General features: G+C 41.0%; 1 protein-coding gene across 3 annotated transcripts in view; it reads right to left on the bottom strand.

Moving 5' to 3' along the window:
• ESR1 (estrogen receptor 1) overlaps positions 1-8728 on the bottom strand; it is a 280990-nt gene extending 272262 nt beyond the window's left edge. The window contains exons 1-2 of one of the 3 annotated variants that reach the window (XM_055535993.1): positions 8599-8728; positions 6039-6563 (exon numbers count right to left, since the gene is read on the bottom strand). In XM_055535993.1, the coding sequence (XP_055391968.1) occupies positions 6039-6493 (455 nt within the window). In that variant the 5' untranslated portion in view covers positions 6494-6563; positions 8599-8728. Of the gene's footprint in view, positions 1-6038; positions 6855-7039; positions 7209-8598 lie in introns of those variants that run through there. The other 2 variants (XM_055535992.1, XM_055535990.1) reach the window with 2 other exon arrangements.
• Positions 8729-21661: the final 12933 nt, after the last annotated feature.

Raw genomic sequence — 21661 nt, 5'->3', positions numbered from 1 at the left:
AACCACTGAAGTTTCAGAAAGCAGAAAATGACAAGACAGAGTTGCCTACTACCTCCTGAAAGATGACACATTTGATTCAAGGAGATGTTATGGGAACATACTAAGGAGGCACCGTGTTCCCCTAAAAGGTTCAGGAGAGAAACAAAGAAAGAAAGCAATCCAGGCTTGTTTGGATTGTTCTTTTTGAATTTCTGTATGGCAATGAGAGGCACTTAATAGATTTAGGATATCCGTGTCATTGACAGTATTATTATGGAAAATTTTGACTATGTATCTAAATTATATCACCACAGAAATGAGCAAAGTACATTAAAAATGTTTGATTTCTGTCTGGATAGATATCTCCAGGCTACATGATAGACATTCAGAAACACTGCCTACCCAAATTGAATTCAGCACCTCATTGCTGCTAACCCACCATCTTCATTACCATCCCCTCCTTCCTCTGCCCACACCACCATCATCGTGGCTTCCACTGTCACACCACCATATCTATTAAGAATCTCTTTAAGAATCTCAGAAGCTCAGTAAATTGAAATGATCGAACTAAACTTTGTATAAGATTTATTTTGCATAATATTAAACACTGATTTTGATTAAAATCCTAGTCTTCCTCATTAACCCAGGTGCAAAATAATGACTGACTGCAGAATTGTGAAATAATTTTCTTCTAGCATTGAGATCTAAGTCACTGAGAGTTTACAATGGATTAGGCACTATTTTTTTTAAAAAGTCTGCAGTATTTTGTTTAAGCTTTACAATCATCCTAAATGAAGAGAATTTGATTGTCTCGTTTTTTAAAAAAAGGGAGAAACTGAGGACTGGGCGATTTGGTTGCGCTCTCACAGGTGGCCCACTGTCGAGCTGGGATTGGGTGCCTAGCAGTTTGAGTCCAGAGTCATTGCTCTTAGCTACTACACCTTACTAAATAAATCTCCTTTTACTCAATCATTCTTGATGTCTGTGGAGTCAATCCTAGTGTTTCTGATTAAATTATCACTTTGTTAAAATAGATAAAATTTTGTCAATTGGGACCAAAATAGTTGCCTTTCTAGCCTTTGTATTTTTAACAGGGTCTAAACATATACACATAATTAAAACTGTTGTTGATTTATGTTAAACATCCGCCCCCCTCATAATGCCTACTAATATTCTCAAAGATGAGAACTCGGCAGTCGTTTCTTCTCTCATGAGGTCAAGAATATCATAAAGGTATTTGCAGTCACCTCCAGCCCAGTTCAAGCCTCAGATTTCAGATGACACTGTGAGAATATGTTTTAGAGATAGAGTATGGGAAGCTCAGACACACTTCTTAAAAACTGACTTTACAGGTTAACTCATCAGCAGAGTTTAAAATGTAAAATAAAACTACTCGATGATTTTGGTGGACTGCCTCCGTTTCATAAAATTCTCTACATTTTCACTTTAGCTGGTTTGTGTTCAAGTGGCTGAATTCTGGGGACTTACATAGCACTTTCTTTGGAGTATGAATTTTGGTTCTAAACAGTTATGGCACTGTTTTCCTTTCTTCGATAAGCAAACTGGGACTTGGAATTAAACAAAATGAGTAATTTGCTTTTACCCATTCAATGTAACCTAGAGAAGAAGGGAACATACTTAGACCGCTGCCTTCTCTACTGGGTCCTTCTAAAGTTACATTAAAAATAATACTGAAGTCATTGGAAGGATTTAGATTTACTATTTTTTTGCTGAGTACACATTTTAGAAAAAACATAATTCATATACTTCCTTATATAAAACTATTTTCACATAATCAGGGTTTTGACTTTTTAAAAAATGTATGTATAAGATAGATGTTCTTTATGAAAACCCAGACTGCAAACAAATGTTGCAGATGGTAATAAAGATTTTATTTAAATTTGGCTTCCACAGAAAATGAGTTTATATTATCATCAATCTATATTTGTAGTGAAACTCCTGACCATTTAAGTCAGTTCTTCCCTACAGTATTTTTTGAGTTTAAAAGCACCAGAACAAATATTAACATGTGAATAAAATCACTTGTATAGCTTATGCATTGTTTTTACATATACTAGCTCACTTGACAAAAGTACTACTATCTTACCCTTACTGAAAAGTTTGGTATCTTTTATAGTTTTTCCTGTATCTACGGTTCTTGCCATGGTCAGTTTCTTACCCCTGTCTTTCATATCCTTAAAATTTATAAGAAACCAAAATGCTGAACCTGAATTTTCCTAAATTATGAATTTTACATCTTAAATACATTCACAAAAGCAATTCAGAGACCCAAATTAGCTGAGTGTGAGAAAGACTAGAATAAGTGACAATTATCTTTCAGGGGCTTTCTACCAAACAGGTACAAGCCACATAGAGTAGGTGAAAATGAAATGGGGTTTTAAGATGTGATCCTGTTTCAGTCTAAAATATATTCATTCTTGAAGCAATATGTGGCTCCTTAAACTATTAGTAGACCCACGTAATCAGGTACACAGTAACAATTTAAATAACTGAAAAAAAGTAAGACCAGGAAAAAAGGGTGCTAAGATATTACCTAACTACAAAGAAAGAATTACTGAAAACTTGCAACTTAACCATTCAAACCTCTCTCTAGAAGTGAGCCTTGCTTAAAGTTGAAAAATAGTTTAAATGTTCACCAACGCACGAACTAGGCACTGACAATATGCATACAGCCAGAAGACAAATTTCTAGGGCTTTGGCTTTGATGTAAAAGTTTGGATATTGGTCAATTTTTTGCAAAAGAGGGCAATACTTCACCTCTAAGAATACTGATAAGACTGAAACCAGCATGGAGTATTATATACCTCACTTGAATTTTTAAAACATAGTGGATATAATTAATTTTCTTCTTCAGTTTTATTCAAACCTTCTAAGATGTTTAAACATGCTAAGGAACCCAGGATAAGGTAACTCCCACTTGCCTTCATCATGAAATTTTAGCTAAGACATATTTTACAGGTCACCGCTTGCCTATTTACAAATTTATTCCCTTTCAATAACAATTTGTTGGGATATATAACCATCTTTCTCCCATTACTATATGCCCAGGGCAGTCTTATCTGTTACATTTCTTCATACGTAGATATGGCTGCATATTATGGCCAACAGAAGAAACCACGCGTAGCATCTTAATGATAAAATGATGTGAACTTCACATAAATTCTTTGAACATCCCAGTGGGGCATTTAGCTGGACAATCCACACAATAGCATTTTACAAATGGAAAAGTTAAGAATAAAGTTAAGTAATAAAGGGTAACCTAACTGACCTAAAGTCACCAGCTGATTTGTAAGCAAAAAGTAAAATAGAAACAATCAAAACTGTTTTTTTGGTTTGTGTCTATAAAACAACCAGGCACTTACCTGAACTTTTTGTTTTCTACTGACCATAACATTTTAGGTCAGTAGCTTTCAAACTTCTTTACCTCAAACCAGAGTAAGAAATACATTTTAATCACAGCCTGCACACTTAAGCATGGATAATTAAAATAGGAAACAAAATCTGCTCTTATTAGATATTACCCACTTGAGTATTTTCTATTTTTTTAATATTTTATTCCTTTAAAAAAATGTTCTAGACTCACTAAACTAATTTCATGATCCTCTGGATCATGACAAGCCATCTAAAAACACTTGCTTTTGGCCCCAAAATTTTTGATAACTACTGAAGAAAACTAAGGGTTCCTAAAAGAATCTAACCAGCTCTTTTCTTTTTACCCATTCAAACAGTAAAATTGAGAGGGGGAAAAATAATAAGTGACGTCTGTCTATTTAAAATAATTCTATTTCATAGAGTCTTCTTTTCCTCCCTGGGTAATAAAAGGCAAAATTCAAACATCAAAAAAAGGATGTTATGGAAAATAAATGCCAAAGGAAAAAATTATTCTAAAAATGAATTTCCATCCAGAATCCCATACATACTGAGTTTTTTACCTTTATTATTTTTGAAAGTTCCCTTTTTCTTTTTTTAAAAGTACCAGAATAGTATCTAATGCAAAAAGTTTAAGATGGGGCATATTATAGGGATATTATTTGCCACTGGGATGATGAACAATTTTGAATAAAATGTGATCCCCTCTTCATTTGACCATGCTCACTTTGTAATTACTGGCAAGGCAGTAAATAATCCACTGAGAAGCAGTCTCATTAGTGCCCATTGAAATTCAGTGGCATTAATTTGCAATAAAAGAACTGAAAATTAAATGGAAAAGAAAATAGTTTCTGGAGTCTACCAGGAGGTTATGGAACTCACATCATACCAATGCCTTCCTTCACATCAAGGAGTTTAAAAGGTGTGAATCAGACTTAATCGTTAGATTTTGTTCTAACACTTAAAAAAAAAAAAAAAGCAGGCAGAATAAATTCTTTTTCATTTTCCATTTTAACCCTGAATTAAAACAAGTTAAATGAATTTGACAGACACCAACTTGTGAAAGTTTTGTTCATCTTAATGAGTCTTCTGAGGAATAACTCAGGCTGGACCTGCCTGGCTGTGGGGTGTTCTAAAGTCTTTTGAGGGGCTAAAGGATGTGGGGTGTGCACAGATAGCCCATGATCCCCCCTTCAAATTTTCTGGGGCCACCTGGCACCTTCCTCCTACTGCTTCTACTATAAATATCTCTGGAAATAGAACACTGAATGGAAAATCATCCCAGCTTGCAATATAGAAGGGTCTGGGTTAAGGATGACAGGCAGGTCCAGACACCAGTGTACAATCAGGCAGTGACTAACTCAGTGCCCAGCCACGTGGGTACCCTGAGGTCTCTCAAACCCACTCCAGGGCATCCCTGTCCAGCAGCACCTAGAGCACTGGTATTCCCCAGGACCACCTGCCTAAGCCCATTTGGAGTCCACCAGGAAAAGAAGGGAGAAATTGTCAAAGGGAAAATGAGAGCAAGAAGGGAGAAGGAAAGTTGTCATCTCTACGAAAAAGAAAAGAAAAGGAAAAAAAAAAAAAAAAACAAACAAAAAACGAAGACACAACACTTATTTGCCTTTAAGTCACGAAAGTGTCCCTGTGTGCCCTGAACCATCTGCTTCTTCCCCTGAAGGAAAAGCACAGAACCGGGCTGAACTCGGGCACAGCACTCCCGGGGGCATTCTGTGCCCCGTAGGCCAGAAATGAAACTTAGCTGGCAGGAAAGTATTTCAAAACACTCGTGCTTCGATGTGGCATGTTTCAAACTCACAGGACACTTATAAATCTCGGGATGTCAGAAGTCTTCTGCCAGCACTGGGCTCTGACACGGACTCAGCCCGGGAAACTCAGAAATCAGAAAACTCCTCAAGACCCATCCAACTCTAGGGTCTTCCGAGGGGCGCGTTTCAGCCCCGCAGCCCTCCTAGGTGGGACGGGAGAAAGACTTGCGAGGAATCGCTCCCCGAGGAAATTACCTTTGCCACCACCATAGTCACCATTATCAGAGCGTGCATATTTCCAACCCGAAAGTCGAGGAGCAGGGAAATTTGGCACGCACAGTAAAACAAAATTGTTAAATACTACTACTAATATAAATAAATAACACTCAGAGCTCAGCGAGTCCCAAACACCTCCAGCCTTAAGTACCAAAGCGGGACCTTTTCTAGGGACTCAAAGCACCTTACGTGTGTTGGCTCTGGGGTGGCCCCCTCCCCAACTAAAAAAACCTCTGCTTTGCACGGTTTTCCAATATTTGTTTAGTCAGGAAGCACACGGGGTTTCAGATCTGCGTCTCAAGCAGACATGGGGATGGGGGGGGGCGCGGTGGAGATGGAAAAAAATTAAAAATTAAAAAAAAAATTTTTTTTTTTTTTTTTTAAGCTGCTGGGCCAGAGAACTTGACTCGAGAACACGAGATGCACCCGAGATCCCAGGCAGGGCGGCGTGCTAGCCCTCGGGTCGCGCGGCCCCGGCTCGGGCTGCGGCTGCGGCCGGGCGCCCAGCCCCGCGGCCTGCGGGCCCCGCTCCCTCCGCGCCTCGCGGCCCCTCTCCCCCGCTCCCTCCCGCCGCCCGGCGCGCGGCGACCACCCCGACGGGGCGCGGCGGGCGGCGCGGGTTACCTGTAGTAGGCGGGAGGGCCGGCTTCGCGCACCGCATAGCCGCTCGACTCGTTCTCCAGGTAATAGGGCACCTGTTGGCCGTGCGGGTGCAGGAAGGGTGAGAGGGGCTGCGGAGGCGGGTGTAGCAGCACCAGCGGGCTCGGAGACACGCTGTTGAGCGGCGGGAAGGCCCCCAGGCCGTTGGCGCCGAACGCCGCCGCCTCGGACCCGGGGCCGTAGGGGAGGCCCGACTGGCCGTAGACGGGCGCGGAGGCGGGGGCCGCGGCGTTGAAGTCGTACGCGGCGCCCTCGGGGTAGTTGTACACGGCGGGCTTGCTGCTGTCCACGTACACCTCGCCCAGGGGCCGCTCCAGGGGGATCTTGAGCTGCGGGCGGTTCAGGGGCTCCAGCTCGTTGGCTTGGATCTGGTGTAGCAGGGCCATGCCGGACGCTTTGGTGTGCAGGGTCATGGTCATGATGAGCGGCCGCGGGCCGGCCGCAGACCGTCTCCCCCCGCGGCAGAGGGCTCAGCAGCCGGCCGGCCACCTGGAAGAAGAGCACAGCCCGCGGTTAGAGGCGGCGCAGCGCATGTCCCGCCGCGACGCGAGCGCCGGCCGGGCCCCAGGGAGCCGGCCCCGTCCCGAGGAGCGCGGCGGCGGCCGGACGCGAGCAAGTGCAGCCCTGCGCGAGCGCGCTCTGCCAACTCGCGGGCTCGGGTCTCCAACTTTAAGTACCGCTCTCCCGAGCTCAAAGGCATGACAAAGGTGCTGGCCCCCGGCCAGGGGCTGCTGCCTGGCCCTGACGTTGCCTTCAACATCACTCCAGGCGCGCAACTCGTTTTGGAGCGATCCCAAAGAGCAGCTTCCCTGAACTTTACTTTACTTGCCGCTGCTGGATAGAGGCTGGATTTCACGGCAGGAGGGCGGGGGCGCCGAGGGATCTCCTAAAGGTGGCCCGGAGAAGACGGGTTTCAAACCAACTCGGAAGACTCATCCCGGGGCCAGCTTTCTCTAACGTGCTACCTTATGTGCCCCGTGCCAGGCTCCAATCTATCTCTGTTTGTCTCCCGTGCTGTTTGATTCACGCTCCTCGTTGGCTGGAAATACGTAGTGTGTACATAGAATGACCCTGGGGAGGACCACTCTGTAACCGAGATATGGTAGATAGAGTAGTAGGGTGTGCGGTTGCCCGTGCAGACAGCTATATTTAGCAGCTGCAGAGACTGAACGCAAGCATCCGGGGAAAGGGGGCGGAGATTCAAGGTGTACGTATAGGAAGAGCCGAGTTTTGCCTTCAGGAGAGTGCTACCTGACCTCAGTTTCCCTCGTCTAAAAAATTCTCCCAAAGTGGTCGCCTCCAGCCGCGATCTTCCGAGATTCTCCCAGCCCGCCTTGTCTGTGTTGGACCACAGTACTGTACTTGCGTCCATTAGGAATTCTAATGTGAATGACGATTTACCAAAACCTTTCCGTTAGGAGGACATGGGTCTTCATGCTTTCCACGGACTATGCAACCAGAACTTCAGAAAACTGAATATGAAATATGACCCTTCCATAAAAAAAAAAACAGAACCTCAGGTCATTAACCACATCTTTAGCAATTATGTTGTACTGATGGTCTCAGCAACAAATTTTAAAATCAGCAACAAATTTTGAAAGTCAGTGATGCCTTTCTGTTCCTTTGGACTAGGATATGCAGATTCAAATATCCAGATTGAAAAAGAAACAGGAAAAAGTTTGGTATTGCATTAAAAGTTAAACCTGCTCAAGTACATTATATATGTATATATAATATATTAGAATAAATTATATAATATATAATGTGTATATATATAATGTGTGTGTATAAATATATATTTTAAAAATTATGGTAAATACATTGTGCACCTATAATCATGGACAGTTGATACTTTTTAATAAACTTCCTTGTCCCCAGTCTAATAAACTCTGATACAACTGCTACTTGGCTTTAATTGCTATCCCAAACACCTGACGGAATACCTGACAAAATTTCCGTGTCATATATAAATGCCAAAGATGCCATCACTGATAGTAATATCTGGGGATATCTTTATACTAGTAAGTACATGGTTACCTAATTCTTATAAGAACAGACAGAGCATTTGGGGATAATATGCAGATATAGCTGATTTACTATGAAGCCAGAACTGAGCTCAGCATCCATAAGTATAACTAGAATTATAAGCAAAGAAAGGGTTAAAAACACATTAGGTGAATCACAGATATTTCTCTTTATGGCCAGCAACCATTACTTTCCAAAGCAATCTTTTTACAGATGACTTCGTTTCCATAAATCACACTTTCAATTTTCAAACATCTTAAGAAAAAAAAAAAACACCATACACAAGCACTTCAGAGGACTCTGAAAAATCTGAACCTGCCAAATTCTAGGCAAATTACACAAAGAACCCTACGGGTCCTGAAAGCAGAAGGAGATGCACACACAAACCCAGGGAAAACAGCAAATTCTTATCTCCCTGCTCGGATACAGACACTGGTCAGAAAGGTGAGTTGCTTTCTCAAAATGCTAAAGCTGCAAAGAGAAATCAAAACAGTCCTACCCTGCTGGATCAAGAGCGTCTTTCCAGAAATGTTCCATGGGCTTGTAGAAGTCAAGGGCTGAGACAGTTAGAAGGAAGGGAAGACTGTGCTCCCATGTGCCTGTGGCTCCGGGTGTGAGCAAGGCAGAGCGTGTGGGGATGTGTTTGCATGTGGGATGGCAGGGAATCGGGAAGCAGCCAGTAGGCAGGGCACTTGGCAGCCCCTCCCGGCAGACAGAGCAGCTGGGCTGCCGCACAGAGCTGGATGAATGGCAGTGGAGAGTGAGGAGAGGCTTGCTGTCTGCTCACGGGGAGCAGGGTGGCACACTCAAGTCAGCGTTATCGCATGGAACCAACACTCCCAAGCCTTTCTGCTCCTTCTACCTGAAGCCTAGCAAGTGTGCCATGCTTTCTGCTGCCATCCAACGCAAGAGGGAAAGCAGGCTTGCTGGAAATCACAGGCTTATGGCTAAAATAGAATGCCAGTCAAAAGTGCGTGGATATCAAGTTTACAAAATGTGACACGGGCGGTTTTTCCTGAAGAATATAATTTAACAATAAAAGTTTTCTGGGATCCACTTGGATCAGATGCCTTGCTGGCCCCAGCCCGCCCTGTCCCTCCTCACCATCCCCCTGTCTCTGAACAGACACACTGTTGCCGTGCCTCCCATTGCACCAGGAAACCAGACTTTGGAATAAATGTTTTGGCATTCTAGGGATGTGTTTCCAACTGAAATGTAATATTCCTCCACCTCGTTAACCAAACCCACAAACCTTTCCACGAATAGCTCAGTTGACTGCTTTCAGTAAACATGAAAAAAATATATCATTAAAGTCCCAGAGTAGGAAGATAAGACAAAGGTAGGTACCTTTGTGTGGCACTGATTTTAGGCTTTCTGGTTGTAGAGGCATTGAGCATGGGCAGAGAGTCTATTTACCAATGATGCCCACATAGAGCCTCCACGTTCTCAACGTTTCTCTTGACCATGGTACTAACACACAAGGAAAGAGCTCCTAGTGGCCCTCACCCAGTGTCTAAGGACATGTGACGCCTACTGGAGCCTTTGTTGCCAGACATTAGTCACTGCCTTGGGTATTAAATGGTTCTAATCACAATGCCAGGAGTGGCCAGTCTCTCGCCCTGGTACCTCATGCAGTTAGGGAGAGATTTATGAGTGGCTCTTAAGACCAGTACAAAGGAAGAAGTAAAAAGCTATTTTTTAAAAAGTTACCAAAATGTTAATAATGTCATAATGCAAATAGTATTTTGTGCTTTGAAAGTCCCAAAATATTGCAATATTAGAGCACAGAACCCTTTGTTGTTGATGGCTGTGAATATTAACTCCTCCTTTAGGCCAACCATGGCCATGCACGCCCTAGCCCAGTCCAAAAAAACTCAAGAATGTGCAAAGAATGGAGAGGAAAGGGAGAGAAGGGGGAGGACGGAGAGGAAAAAAGGGAACGAAGAAAGAAAGGAGAGAAAGAGGGAGGAAAGGAACTTTGCAACTGTTCTCCTTGAACATAGGAAGGGTAAGAAGTCTCATTATCTCTTCACAGACTTTGATTTTTCTACAACTAACCATCAAAGTTAGTCCCAGATGTCCGATAAAGTCAGTTTTTCAGAACACTCTCTTGCCCGTATTCTCTTCCTATTCCTGGTAAGAATCATCACCCAGGCTTGATGATGGTGGGTGGGAAAGGACAGCGAACCTTGCCAGTTTTCTTCTAGTGCTTCTGGCAAACAGCCTTACGGCCTGGTTCCCTCCTCTCCCCTCCCCAGCTACACAGGCTCACACTCCCATCCTTGACTTCCTGGCATTTGCTGGGGAATTAGGGTCAAGTCTATTTCTGTAGCTCTACCATCGAGAGCATCTCCAGACCACTTTGCCAACAGTCTCCTGGGCATTGCCTGCTCGTTGAAAATGTGAGTCATCATTCTCCCTTCCCCCAGACATGGGGCTCCTCTCCAACCCCCCAGTCTGTGACTAGCATCATTATCCCTGCAGTCGCCCAGGGCACTCCTGTAGGCTTTCTGTAGCCTTTGGCACACCTGAGCATTCTAGCTTTGCCATTTATCCCTTCCCCCGACACTCCTGTGCCCCTCCTGCATTACCTCACCTGGCAAAAGGATCTCCTAGGGACATCTGCCCCTGCACACTTCTTCCTAGATCTTGCTGCCTTATATTTTGTTGGTTTTTACAGTTTTGAGATCCATTTTCTCATGATCGGCTCCATTCTTCACCCAGATCACAGCTTCCTCCAGAGTTCAGGCCTTCCTTTCTTCCCATAATATCTTGTCTAGTGTATCTCCCCCTGATGTGTAACCTGTGCTTTAGTCAAAGGAAAAAAAAAAAAAAAAAACTTGAGGCTCCAAGCACTCAAAGCTTTCCTGATGACATCCCCTCTGCCTAGAACCCCGCTTTGCTGGCTTGTTGGGGAAGGTCTTTTTTAAAGTTCAGCTTAAATGCTATCACAACAAAAGTGCCTTCCTTTATTCTTTATTCAAAGGTAATTTCCTCTCCTCTGAACACCAGTGATATTTCTCATGCATGTGTTACATTCTTCCTTGTGTTAATATATAGATTATATATCCCCTCCTGCTCAGAAGTTCCCTGAGGACAAGGTCTGCAACGAGTTATTTGGGAATTTTCTGAGTCCCTAGCACTGTGCCTAGTCATATTAGGTCACCAAATATTGGCTAATTTATTCATCCAGATACTTAAAAGGATAAAATAATATTATACTTATCTGGATAAACCCTCTCTAAAAGCTAACTTTCCATGTAACGTTCTACCATCTTCAAACTGTTTTTCCTAAATGATTATCTTGGTATACTCATACTGACTGAGGCCATAAAGTCAAAATTTAAATTCATACAATCTTGAGGATTAAGCCTGCAATTCTTGGCAGCATAATTCACGAGAAAGCTCTGAATTTTTAGTTCGTAACCAGATAATACTGTGACCAAACAAAGTTTTTCTCTAGTTCCATTATAAGCTTTTTACATTTACAAAAACATTATTCCTCCAACAGAAACATGAAAGAAAATAAATGTGGAAATATTTCCAAAATAACTTCCACTCCTAGAAATGGTTCCTTCAGTCTGAGATGTGGGGCTCCAACTCTGTTCAAACTGATCATTATTTTGATGATAAAAATGCTCTGTTTGGGAGGTTTTTGTGCACATTTATTTGACACCATTTATTTTTTTCTAAAGTAGAAGAAAAAGAATTTCCTGTTAGGTTTCCACCTTTAAAAATGGTTCATACTATTTAAGGACTTTTTATTAGCTCCTAGATTTTTTTTTTTCAACTGACATTTGATTTTTGTCTTATGAGGTAAATTTGATATGCAGGGAAATGCACATATCTTGTGTGTTCAATCTTGATGAGTTTGGACACACACACCTGACAACCGTCTCAATGAAATCATACAGTATTTCCATCACTCAGGAAATACTTGACGCCTTGTTCAAGCCAACATGCAACCCCTCCAGGCAACCACTGCTATGATGGCTATCATCATAGATTTATTTTACCTTCTGGCCCAAAATGTGGACCGTGACCTCTTTCATACTGGAGCACATAATACACCCCGTTTCCATCCACTGGCACAACAGCGTGATGCTGGGCACACAGCATTGTAAGGGCATCAAGGTACATAGCTATCCTCTCAGTCAGACCCCTCTCCCTGGGATAAGCTCCCTCAAAACCCCAGAATTTTCCTTACACTCTATTCAGGGATCTTTTTAACTATAACAGGCTTTCCTTCATTAGGTGTTACATAAGCCTGCCAAGATACGAGTTAATGATGAGGAGCCAAATGAAATCAGGATTCTTTACCATGTTATTAAACAGACCATCTATATTTTTTTTAATTTAATAATTTTTAAGCCTAGAATCAAACCCCAAATCCTAATTCTCATGAAAGTCAGGACCTCAGATACAATTCCCTGTCTTTGTACCCAAAACTCAATGGGGTAGTTTGGATTTTTGGTTGTCAGGCAGAATGGCTACTCATTATTGTGAATCAGTGAGTGGTTCAGATTTAATTCACCAACTTAAAAAAATTTAGTAACTTTTCAGGTTACATTTTTTTAGAAAACTGTTAATGTAATTTAACTGTAAGACATGTAGCATAAGACAGTTGAGAAAGTACTTTCTCTATAAGTGCCATGAGTGATGAAAGAATTCCAATTATTCCAATTATTATTACACTGTGCCCCTCTCCCTCCCTTTATCTATTGTTTACTGGAGGAATCTCATTGCCAGAGTAGGGTATTACTTCTCTGTGGAGAGAAGTATTCAGATTGTGCCTCAATTCAAGTTGATTCTAATAGTATTATGCGCTGTTAAGGATGACCTTTATAGACACACACACACACACACACAAGTAACCAACCAGAAACCTGGCAAAATTTCAGAACCAGCCTTAGTCAAGTGGTTTTTAAAAAGGGGGGTGATTTTTGCATTTTGAATCTTTTCGGGTCTTTCTTCCTATTTTGTTACCACACTCATCCAGATAACCAGCTCCCTCAGGTCCCAGGATCCCAGGCTACCCATGGCTATAACCAGTGGACTCTCTCCCCCATCTCTCAAGACCCTCAATTACAATCCTACTGTCTCAAAGGAGCGATATATTTCTTGAACATGCCAAAGAGTAACTCATTTATTCAGTTCACTCAAAAAATACTGATTACCTACTATTTATCAGGACCATTGCTAGATGTTGGGTCCTGTCTTGGACAGCTCAGGCTGCCGTAACAAAAGACCATAGACCTTATGGCTTAAACAACAGGAGTTAATTTTCACACGGGGCTGGTCACCAGAAGTCCAATATCAGAATGCCACCTTCATCGAGTCTATTGAAGACCCACTTTCTGGCTTTCAGACAGGGGCCTTCTCCCTGTATTCACTCCTGGTGGGCAGAGCTCTCTCTTCTCAGAAGGCCACAGTCCTGTTGGATGAGGGTCCACCCATGACCTCATTTAACCTTAATTACTCCCTGAAGATTCTGTCTGTAGATACCATCATGGGGGAGGTTAGGGCTTCACCATAGGAATGTAGGGAAGACACCATTAAGTCCACAGCCACCACCCAAACATAAACAACAAACGTCTGTGCCCTCAAAGAGCTTACTTCTAGGGCCTTTGTATTTAGTCCTGCAGTAACGGCCCCTCCTACTCAGCCTCCTGTAGAAGAATCCCTGCCTCTGTCCGCCCACAGTTGTTGGTATTCCTCTGGGTTCAGCTCCAGGCCCCCTTGGCCCCTCTATTCTTCTCCCTTTCGAGGGTCTCCACCACTCCCAGGGTTCTAAGTTTCACCTGTACATTGAAGACTTTAAAATAGAAATCTCCAACCAAAAGGTCTCTGCTGGCCAGGAGCCATTCCAGATACCTCTTAGACATTTTTACTTGCATGTTCATTCATTCAATAAAGACTTCTTGAGCACCTAGTATGTGCTTGCCATTAGCAGCTCACTTTGTTCAAAATTACTGTTTCTTTTCCCCAGACCTACTCCTCCCTCTGTTTCCCATCTCAGCAGACAGCATTGCTATTCGTGTAATTGTGCAAGCCACAAACATCCAGCTTTCAGCCTTGACCTGCCTGTGTTTAATCTCTCACAAATCTTTTTTATTTCTGTCTCCTTGATCTCTTTTGAGTCAATTGCATTTTCTTGCCATTATTATTTTCAGGCCACTATCTTCTCTCCCAAGATATGCCTCCAGACTTTTTCTACCACTGTCCATTCACCAGACTATGGAAAGAGTAATCTATCTCAAGAGCAATGGAACTTGAATTATTATTCTCCTTTCTCCAGAGTTCTCTCCCACAGATATTGCGCTCCTGCCATACTGAATTATTTTCCAGTTTTTCAGACTCTCTCAACTCTGTCTGAATCTAAATATTCATATTTTTGATTCATTCTACCTGGAATCTTCCTCCTATTCCTTTTCATCTGACTTACTCCTATGCATCCTTTAAGTCTCCCTTCAGATACCACAGCCACCAGGAAGCCTTCCTTGATTTTCTACCGTGTGCCTGACTGTGAATGCCCATTGCTCCCTAAAAATCCCTGGTCATTGCTCTTATCATGCTGTTGGAATTTCCTGTGTATTTCTCTGTATCCTCCCACTGACCTATAAATTTTTAAAAGGCACACAGGGACTGTCTTTTTCCAAATCATGAGCCCATTGCTTAGTAAATTTCTGATGAATATTTGGCCCCAATAAATACTATTTAAATAATGAATGTTTAAACCTCTCCCTGATATCACATTTGCTTTGCCAGCTCAATTCCTCAATAACTTAATTCCAAAGAACTGATTATAAGGGCTAGAATTCAGAACTAGAGCTTAGAGAAGAATCTGAAAGAAGATTCATATTTTCTAGAACAACTCAGATTTCTTATCTTATATGAATAGGCTATTAGAATTAATGGCCCCTTTATGGGTTGTCAAGTCCAAATCTGAATTGTCTCCATAAAGAAAGATCATTTTTGTTGAATGTCTAGTCCAGAACACCTGAACTAGAATCTGGATCTCCAAATTTAGGGTGTATCACCCATCCTACCCCACCCCTATTCTCTTCATGTTGATAGTGCCTTCTTTCTTTTTATGTGGGCTGTGATCTGCATAATCAAATTAAGATGTAATTTAGTGGCTCAGTGGGCTATTCTTAGAGTCTTACTCTTATTCTTGGAGTCTTACCCCAACTCTGGAAAACACAGCAAGATTGCTTCACATTCTCAAAACACTGATAAAGAAATGGGGAGAAGGGTTTGAGGATGTAAGCTTAAAATATTGAAACAACTTGTGTTCAGAGAAATAACTTGCCTTATGAAACATAAAGAAATGACTTCTCATGCATTACTCTTAGAATAGAGTTTATTAAGGTCTGACCCTGATACCTATTAATATATCTATCATTTGAATCAAACTGGAGAAAAACTGGAGCTGGAGAAAAACTTTATATCCTTGCTGTATCTTGTAAATTGTACAAACTTGCAAATAGAGCATCCTTAACCTAAAAAATGCTTTACTGTATTTGACACATTCCAATTTCCAAGAGAATCTAATTTGAAAGACATTCAAGTACCTTTCCATTTTGCTGTCATACTCATAAGGGAAATTACATTATGATCCAAAAGTGCTCACCTTCCTAAAAACCAAATCTTCTTAAAAGAACTGGAAAAATTGTTGGGAATAACATTATAAACACTGGATTCAGAAAAATATAGTGGCAAACTTTTCGTTGATTCTCAAATAAAGACATTATTTTTTGTGACACTTTCCAGCAACTTTTGTACATAAATGTGAAGAAAAAAATAATTCCACAAACTTTTATGCCAAATGCTAATGAATGGCTAAAATGTACAAATTATCTTTTTCTTCCCATGTTCTCCATCCTGCCCTTCTCACTTTTCTGTCCTTAAAACATCTACCTCTTCCCTGCTATCAAGCCTGCCTCTTCTCTGAGACCAGCCCTAATCAACATAGATCACCCCAGTGAGACCCAGAATTTTAATCAGAATTCAGAAAAAAAAAAATCCTGCCCAGTCATTCTGTTCTCTCCCACGTGTGATGTGTGGCCTCAACTCCCTTGCCTCCCCTTTCAACAGTCCCAGTCACAACACTCCTTCAACACAAGCTTCTCGGACCTTGATTTGGAGCAGGGTGCCCAGAGTTCAAGTTGTACAACTGTCCAGTCTCCCAACCCCATCTCATCCAAATTCTAGCTTGTTCAAAGCCTTAACTTCAGCCTGCAGTTTACAGGAATGTATCTGATTGAACTAATTTCCACTCTCACTTCACATGCAGGTATTTGAATTTTTTTAAATGGTAAATCTTATTAAACTAGAGAAATCTCTACTTGTAGAATTGCAAAAGGGCTGGGAGGAGCTATCTGTAAGTAAAGCATATCCTGCCCTTTTCTTTCTCAAGACTTTCAAAAATTCCAAACTATCTCTTGGTTAACCCCCAGGGTGCCTGAATGAACTGTTCTTCACATTTCAACAAGGATATGTCCTTATTCTCACCTGGATGGTCTTTGTTTTTGTGTAAGCAACTAATGATCTGTAATAAACAAGCCCACACAGTGCCTGGGAGCAAAGTTGTGGCTTTCATAGGATATGTTTCATTGCAGTTACTTCCCAAAGGAAAACTGAAGGTGAATATATTCCAAATACCTAAAATTTACTCCCTCAGTACATTGAGATGCTAGAGGCAGAAGACCATAAAAAGCAATAAAGTCATTTTCTGAGTGCTTGTGTAAAACATGGAAAAATTTAGGTCTAACAGTCCCCTTCCCATTGGTTTCTCTTTCATGTAAAATGTGATCTTTGACTCTTTCTGACGTGGTAATTTAGCTTTTTCAGAATGGGCGTAAGAAAAATTAAACTAAATATAGCTCTTGCTCATGAATCTGGACATGCTTATTCTTGAAAATAAATGCTGCATTCATTCAGATGAATGTTTCCCAATCAGCCCAAATTCACCCTTCACTCTATACTTAACATACTTTTCCATCTCTGCCCACCAGCCCGATTACCATTTTGGGTAATCTAGCATTTGCTGACTGGTCAGTTGCAACTCCAGTTTCAAACTCTTCACATTGTTTAAAGAAGTTTTTGTAGAAACTCAACCAGAATCTCATGACTCTGAGCCTGTAGTTGCCTCACAATGGCTATAATAGCTTTGTGTATATTCTTGGAAGTTTCATCATCTGCCACCCCACACCCCTCCCCCCGCTTTGTCTGTATGTGGGGAGGAAAGAGGTTGGCAAAAGAAATCAGATTGCCTTAGCCTTTCTGTAAGCTCGGCTGTTGGGGGGGTGGGGATTATTTCTGTTCACAGTGGGCTAGTGCAGTATGAACTAATACTCAGTTTTAGAGACTTTTCTTTTGGATTGGTTTGACTACAATGAAGATATCCCAAAACAGCCTTTCTCTAGAGTTGATTTCTTTATTGATGTCTTACTAGAAGCCTAAGTAAAGCCTGATGACTGTTCATTGAGAATCTAGCATGTGCTTTACAGGTATTATTTTATTTAAAATTTGTTTTTCCTTTATTTTTGAGTATGTAATGGAGTCAGTGCTTTAATCTTCAATAGATATTTCCATAACCATTTTGACAGAATCTCCTCCCACCCCTGTGTGCCACCTGCCAATTTCCCCTTTCTAGAGGCAACAGGTGTTACCTGTTTTTAAAAGACTCCTTCCAAAGATATTCCATACATATAGAACACACACATTTCCACATCCTTTTTTAAAAATAGTAACACGGACTCCATTTTGTATCATGTTTGTTTTCATTAGCAATATATCTCCCTGTTTTGCTATGTAAATATATCCCTCATTTTTATGGCTGCATAATATTCCATTGTTTAAAAGAATCATACTTTATTTTGCCAGTTCCCCATTCAGGGCAATTAATTTGTCCCCAGTCTTTTGCAATTGTCAACAATGCTACAATTAATAATCCTGTACATAAGTCAATTCTTATAGGATTAATATGCACATCATTCATCTTAGCTTGTGTGTGCTTAGTTCCTAAGTCATGTACAACCTCTTGCAACTCCATGGACTGTAACCCACAAGCTCTTCTGTCCATGGGATTTCCCAGGCAAGAATACTGGAGCAGGCTGCTATTCCCCTCTCCAGGGGATCATCCCAACCCAGGAATAAAACCCACATCTCCAGCATTGGCAGGCAGATTCTTTACCACTGAGCCACCTGGGAAGCCTGGAAGCAACATTTTAGTAGGTGTTGCCTAAACGCCCTCTATATAAGTGGTTGAACTCCTACACCCTCACATATATGATGGATCTTTGAACTTTTGATATTTCTCAAAATATCTCTGTTCAGTTTTAATTTGTACTTTTTTTACTATGAGTGAGGATGAGCATCTTTTCATATGTTTTAGTCTGAATATTAGGTTGACCACTCAGAGGCTGAGTGAATTTGGACAAATTAAAGTTTTTGAGATCAAAGAATCGTTGCAAGATTAAATGCAATGATGTAGGAAATGCATGTTCTTCTTGCCAGCTTCCACCATTATTTTTCCAGTAGTTGACAATTACAGGGGCTCCAGAAATAAAAGCTAATGATGTATTAAAAGTAATAGAAAGCATGATAAAAGCCAGGGTCGTGGTACCAGAAGGTTTTAGATGAAATAAAGAGTTGTTGTTGAAGCCTTCCTTGCTTATTGCCATTCCAAAATGACAGTTTGCTTAGCACAACCTCATTGAAATTGGGCACAAATCAGGACTGCTTCCCTGAGGATGAAAAATAACTCTGCATAGTGGCACCTTAGGTGTGGAATAGAGCATTAACACCAGAAGCAAGCTATGTAAACTTGAAAAACAGAGACTCACTTATGAATCCAGTGTGTTTGAGGAATGAATTGTTGAAATGCCAGTTTTAACTATTTTACAATGTTTTCAGACTCGCTGAAACCACCTTCTACTGCTCCCATGGAGGCATTGTACAGACAAGTAAATACTCCTCATCAAATTTTAAACCTCTGTAAATAAGTGGTAGATTGTTGACAAAATCTTGGCTGCCATGACAGGAAAAGGACTGTGGCTTTCACAAAAATAAAAAGAAATATTTTGAAGTACTGTAAATATCAGGTATGAAGATGCTTTGATATACAGCTAAAATGCTTGTGACTCAAATGGCAAATGCGTCCACAGTCTAATTTGAAATCCCTTTATGTACAGATTATCAATTAAGTTCAAACCACAAACCACCCATTTTTTAAACCATGTTTTGGTCTTGCCAGTTATGTTCTATCAATAAATACAACCAGTGAATCTGAAGAATGTGGGTACCAATAAAAGACAGGAAAACAGGAATACACTGTGACCTTCAATGTATTTTTAATGGAAAAAAAAAGAGGTTTTATATTTATGACTAATTTTTAATTTTTGCAAAAGAAGCCAAATAGTTATTTTTACATTAGAAGAAAACTCTATTGCTATGTATTCATAAGCTTTCTGATCCATAACATAAATGTCAAAGGAGGTTTGATATCACTTCTTTCCACAGTCAAATATACTCCATTCCCAATTTTTTAGAAATCAATTAAAAGACAATTAAACAACCTAGCATTAAAGATAACATTGTATTCCCCTAATATTTTTTAAATGTTTTTATCTCACAAGTACATGATCTAAAATTAACACCTGAACCAGAGCTAATTCTTCATGGGGAGTAGGTAGGTGACCTGCTATTACAGGATTTGTCACTTTGAATTACACATATTGTTTCTGTTTTGTGTTTCTTACTAGATGTTGAGAAGCTTGTGAGTCCTTTGCTTACCACCTGACACATATTTGCTCCTCATTGTATATATTGGAAGAGAATACATGAATAAATGAATTAATTAACTCAACCTTCAAAAAACTAGGTTCATGGAATCTGATCATGGCAAATAGATGGGGAAGCAATGGAAACAGTGACAGACTTTATTTTCTTAGGCTCCAAAATCACTGTGATCAGTGACTGCATTCATGAAATTGAAAGATGCTTGCTCCTTGGAAGAAAAGCTATGACAAACCTAGACAGCAAAGACATTCCATCTACAGAGAAATGGATAAAGAAGATGTGGTACATATACACAATGCAGACTCAGCCATTAAAAAGCATGAAATAATGCTGTTTGCAGCAACTTGGATGTGTATGGAGATTGTTGTACTAAGTGAAGTAAGTCAGAGAAAGACAAATATCATATAATATCGCTTATTTGTGGACCCAAAAAAAAAAATGATGCGAATGAACTTATTTACATAACAGAAACTGACAGACATAGAAAATGAATTTTTGGTTACCAGGAATGAAGGGTTGGGGTGGGAAGAATAGACTGGGAGTTTGGGATTGACACATACACACTAATAGATAATCAATAAGGAACTATTATATAGTATATAGCACAGGGAACTGCTTAATATTCTGTAATAACCTAAATAGAAAAAGAATTTGAAAAAGAATAGATATGTGTATAACTGAATCACTTTGCAGCACATTTGAAACTAACACAACATTGTAGATCAACTATATAGTCCAATATAAAGCAAAAACTTTTCTTATAAAAAAACAGAGACATCACTTTGCTGACAAGAGTTCACATAGTCAAAGCTATGGTTTTTCCAGTAGTCATGTATGGATGGAAAAGGAAATAGCAACCCACTCGAGTTTTCTTGCCTGGAGAATCCCATGGACAGAGGAGCCTGGCGGGCTTCAGTCTTTGGATGGCAGGAGTCATACATGACTGAGCAACTGAGCACATTTATGGATGTTGAGAGTTGGACCATAAAGAAGGCTGAGTGCCGAAAAATTGATGCTTTTAAACTGTGGTGTTGAATAAAACTCTGGAGAGTCCTTTGGATTGCAAGGAGATCAAACCAGAGATCAAACCTTAAAGAAATCAAGCCTGAATATTCATTTAAAGGACCGATGCTGAAGCTGAAGCTGAAGCTCCAATACTTTGGCCACCCGATGTCAAGAGCTGACTCAGTGGAAAAGACCCTAATGCTGGGAAAGACTGAAGGCAGGAGGAGGAGGGAATGACAGAAGATGAGATGGTTGGATGGCATCACTGACTCAATGGACATGAGTTTGAGCAAACTCCAGGAGATGGTGAAGGACAGGGAAGCCTGATGTGCTGCAGTCCATGGGGTTGTGAAGAGTCAGACACGACTGTGCGACTGCATAACAACAACAAGCCTGTTGTTTGAGTTATACAGCATTGCTGTTATTGTTCAGCTGCTAAGTTGTGTCCGACTCTTTGGGACTCTATGGACTGCAGCACATCAGGCTTTCCTGTCCTTCACCATCTCCCAAAGTTTGCTCAAACTCATGTCCATTGAGTTGATAATACAATCCAACCATCTTGTCCTCTGTCACCCCTTCTCCTCCTGCCTTCAATCGTTCCCAATCAGGGTCTTTTCCAATGAGTCCGCTCTTGACATCAGGTGGCCAAAGTATTGGAGCTTCAGCTTCAGCATCAGTCCTTCCAATGAATAGTCAGCGTTGATTTTCCTTAGGATTGACTGGTTTGATCTCCTGGATCCCTGGATTGGGAA

The sequence above is a fragment of the Bubalus kerabau genome, chromosome 9 (genome assembly GCF_029407905.1).
Source record: "Bubalus kerabau isolate K-KA32 ecotype Philippines breed swamp buffalo chromosome 9, PCC_UOA_SB_1v2, whole genome shotgun sequence".
Classification (NCBI taxonomy): Eukaryota; Metazoa; Chordata; class Mammalia; order Artiodactyla; family Bovidae; genus Bubalus; species Bubalus kerabau.
This window is presented reverse-complemented; position numbering and strand designations above follow the sequence as displayed.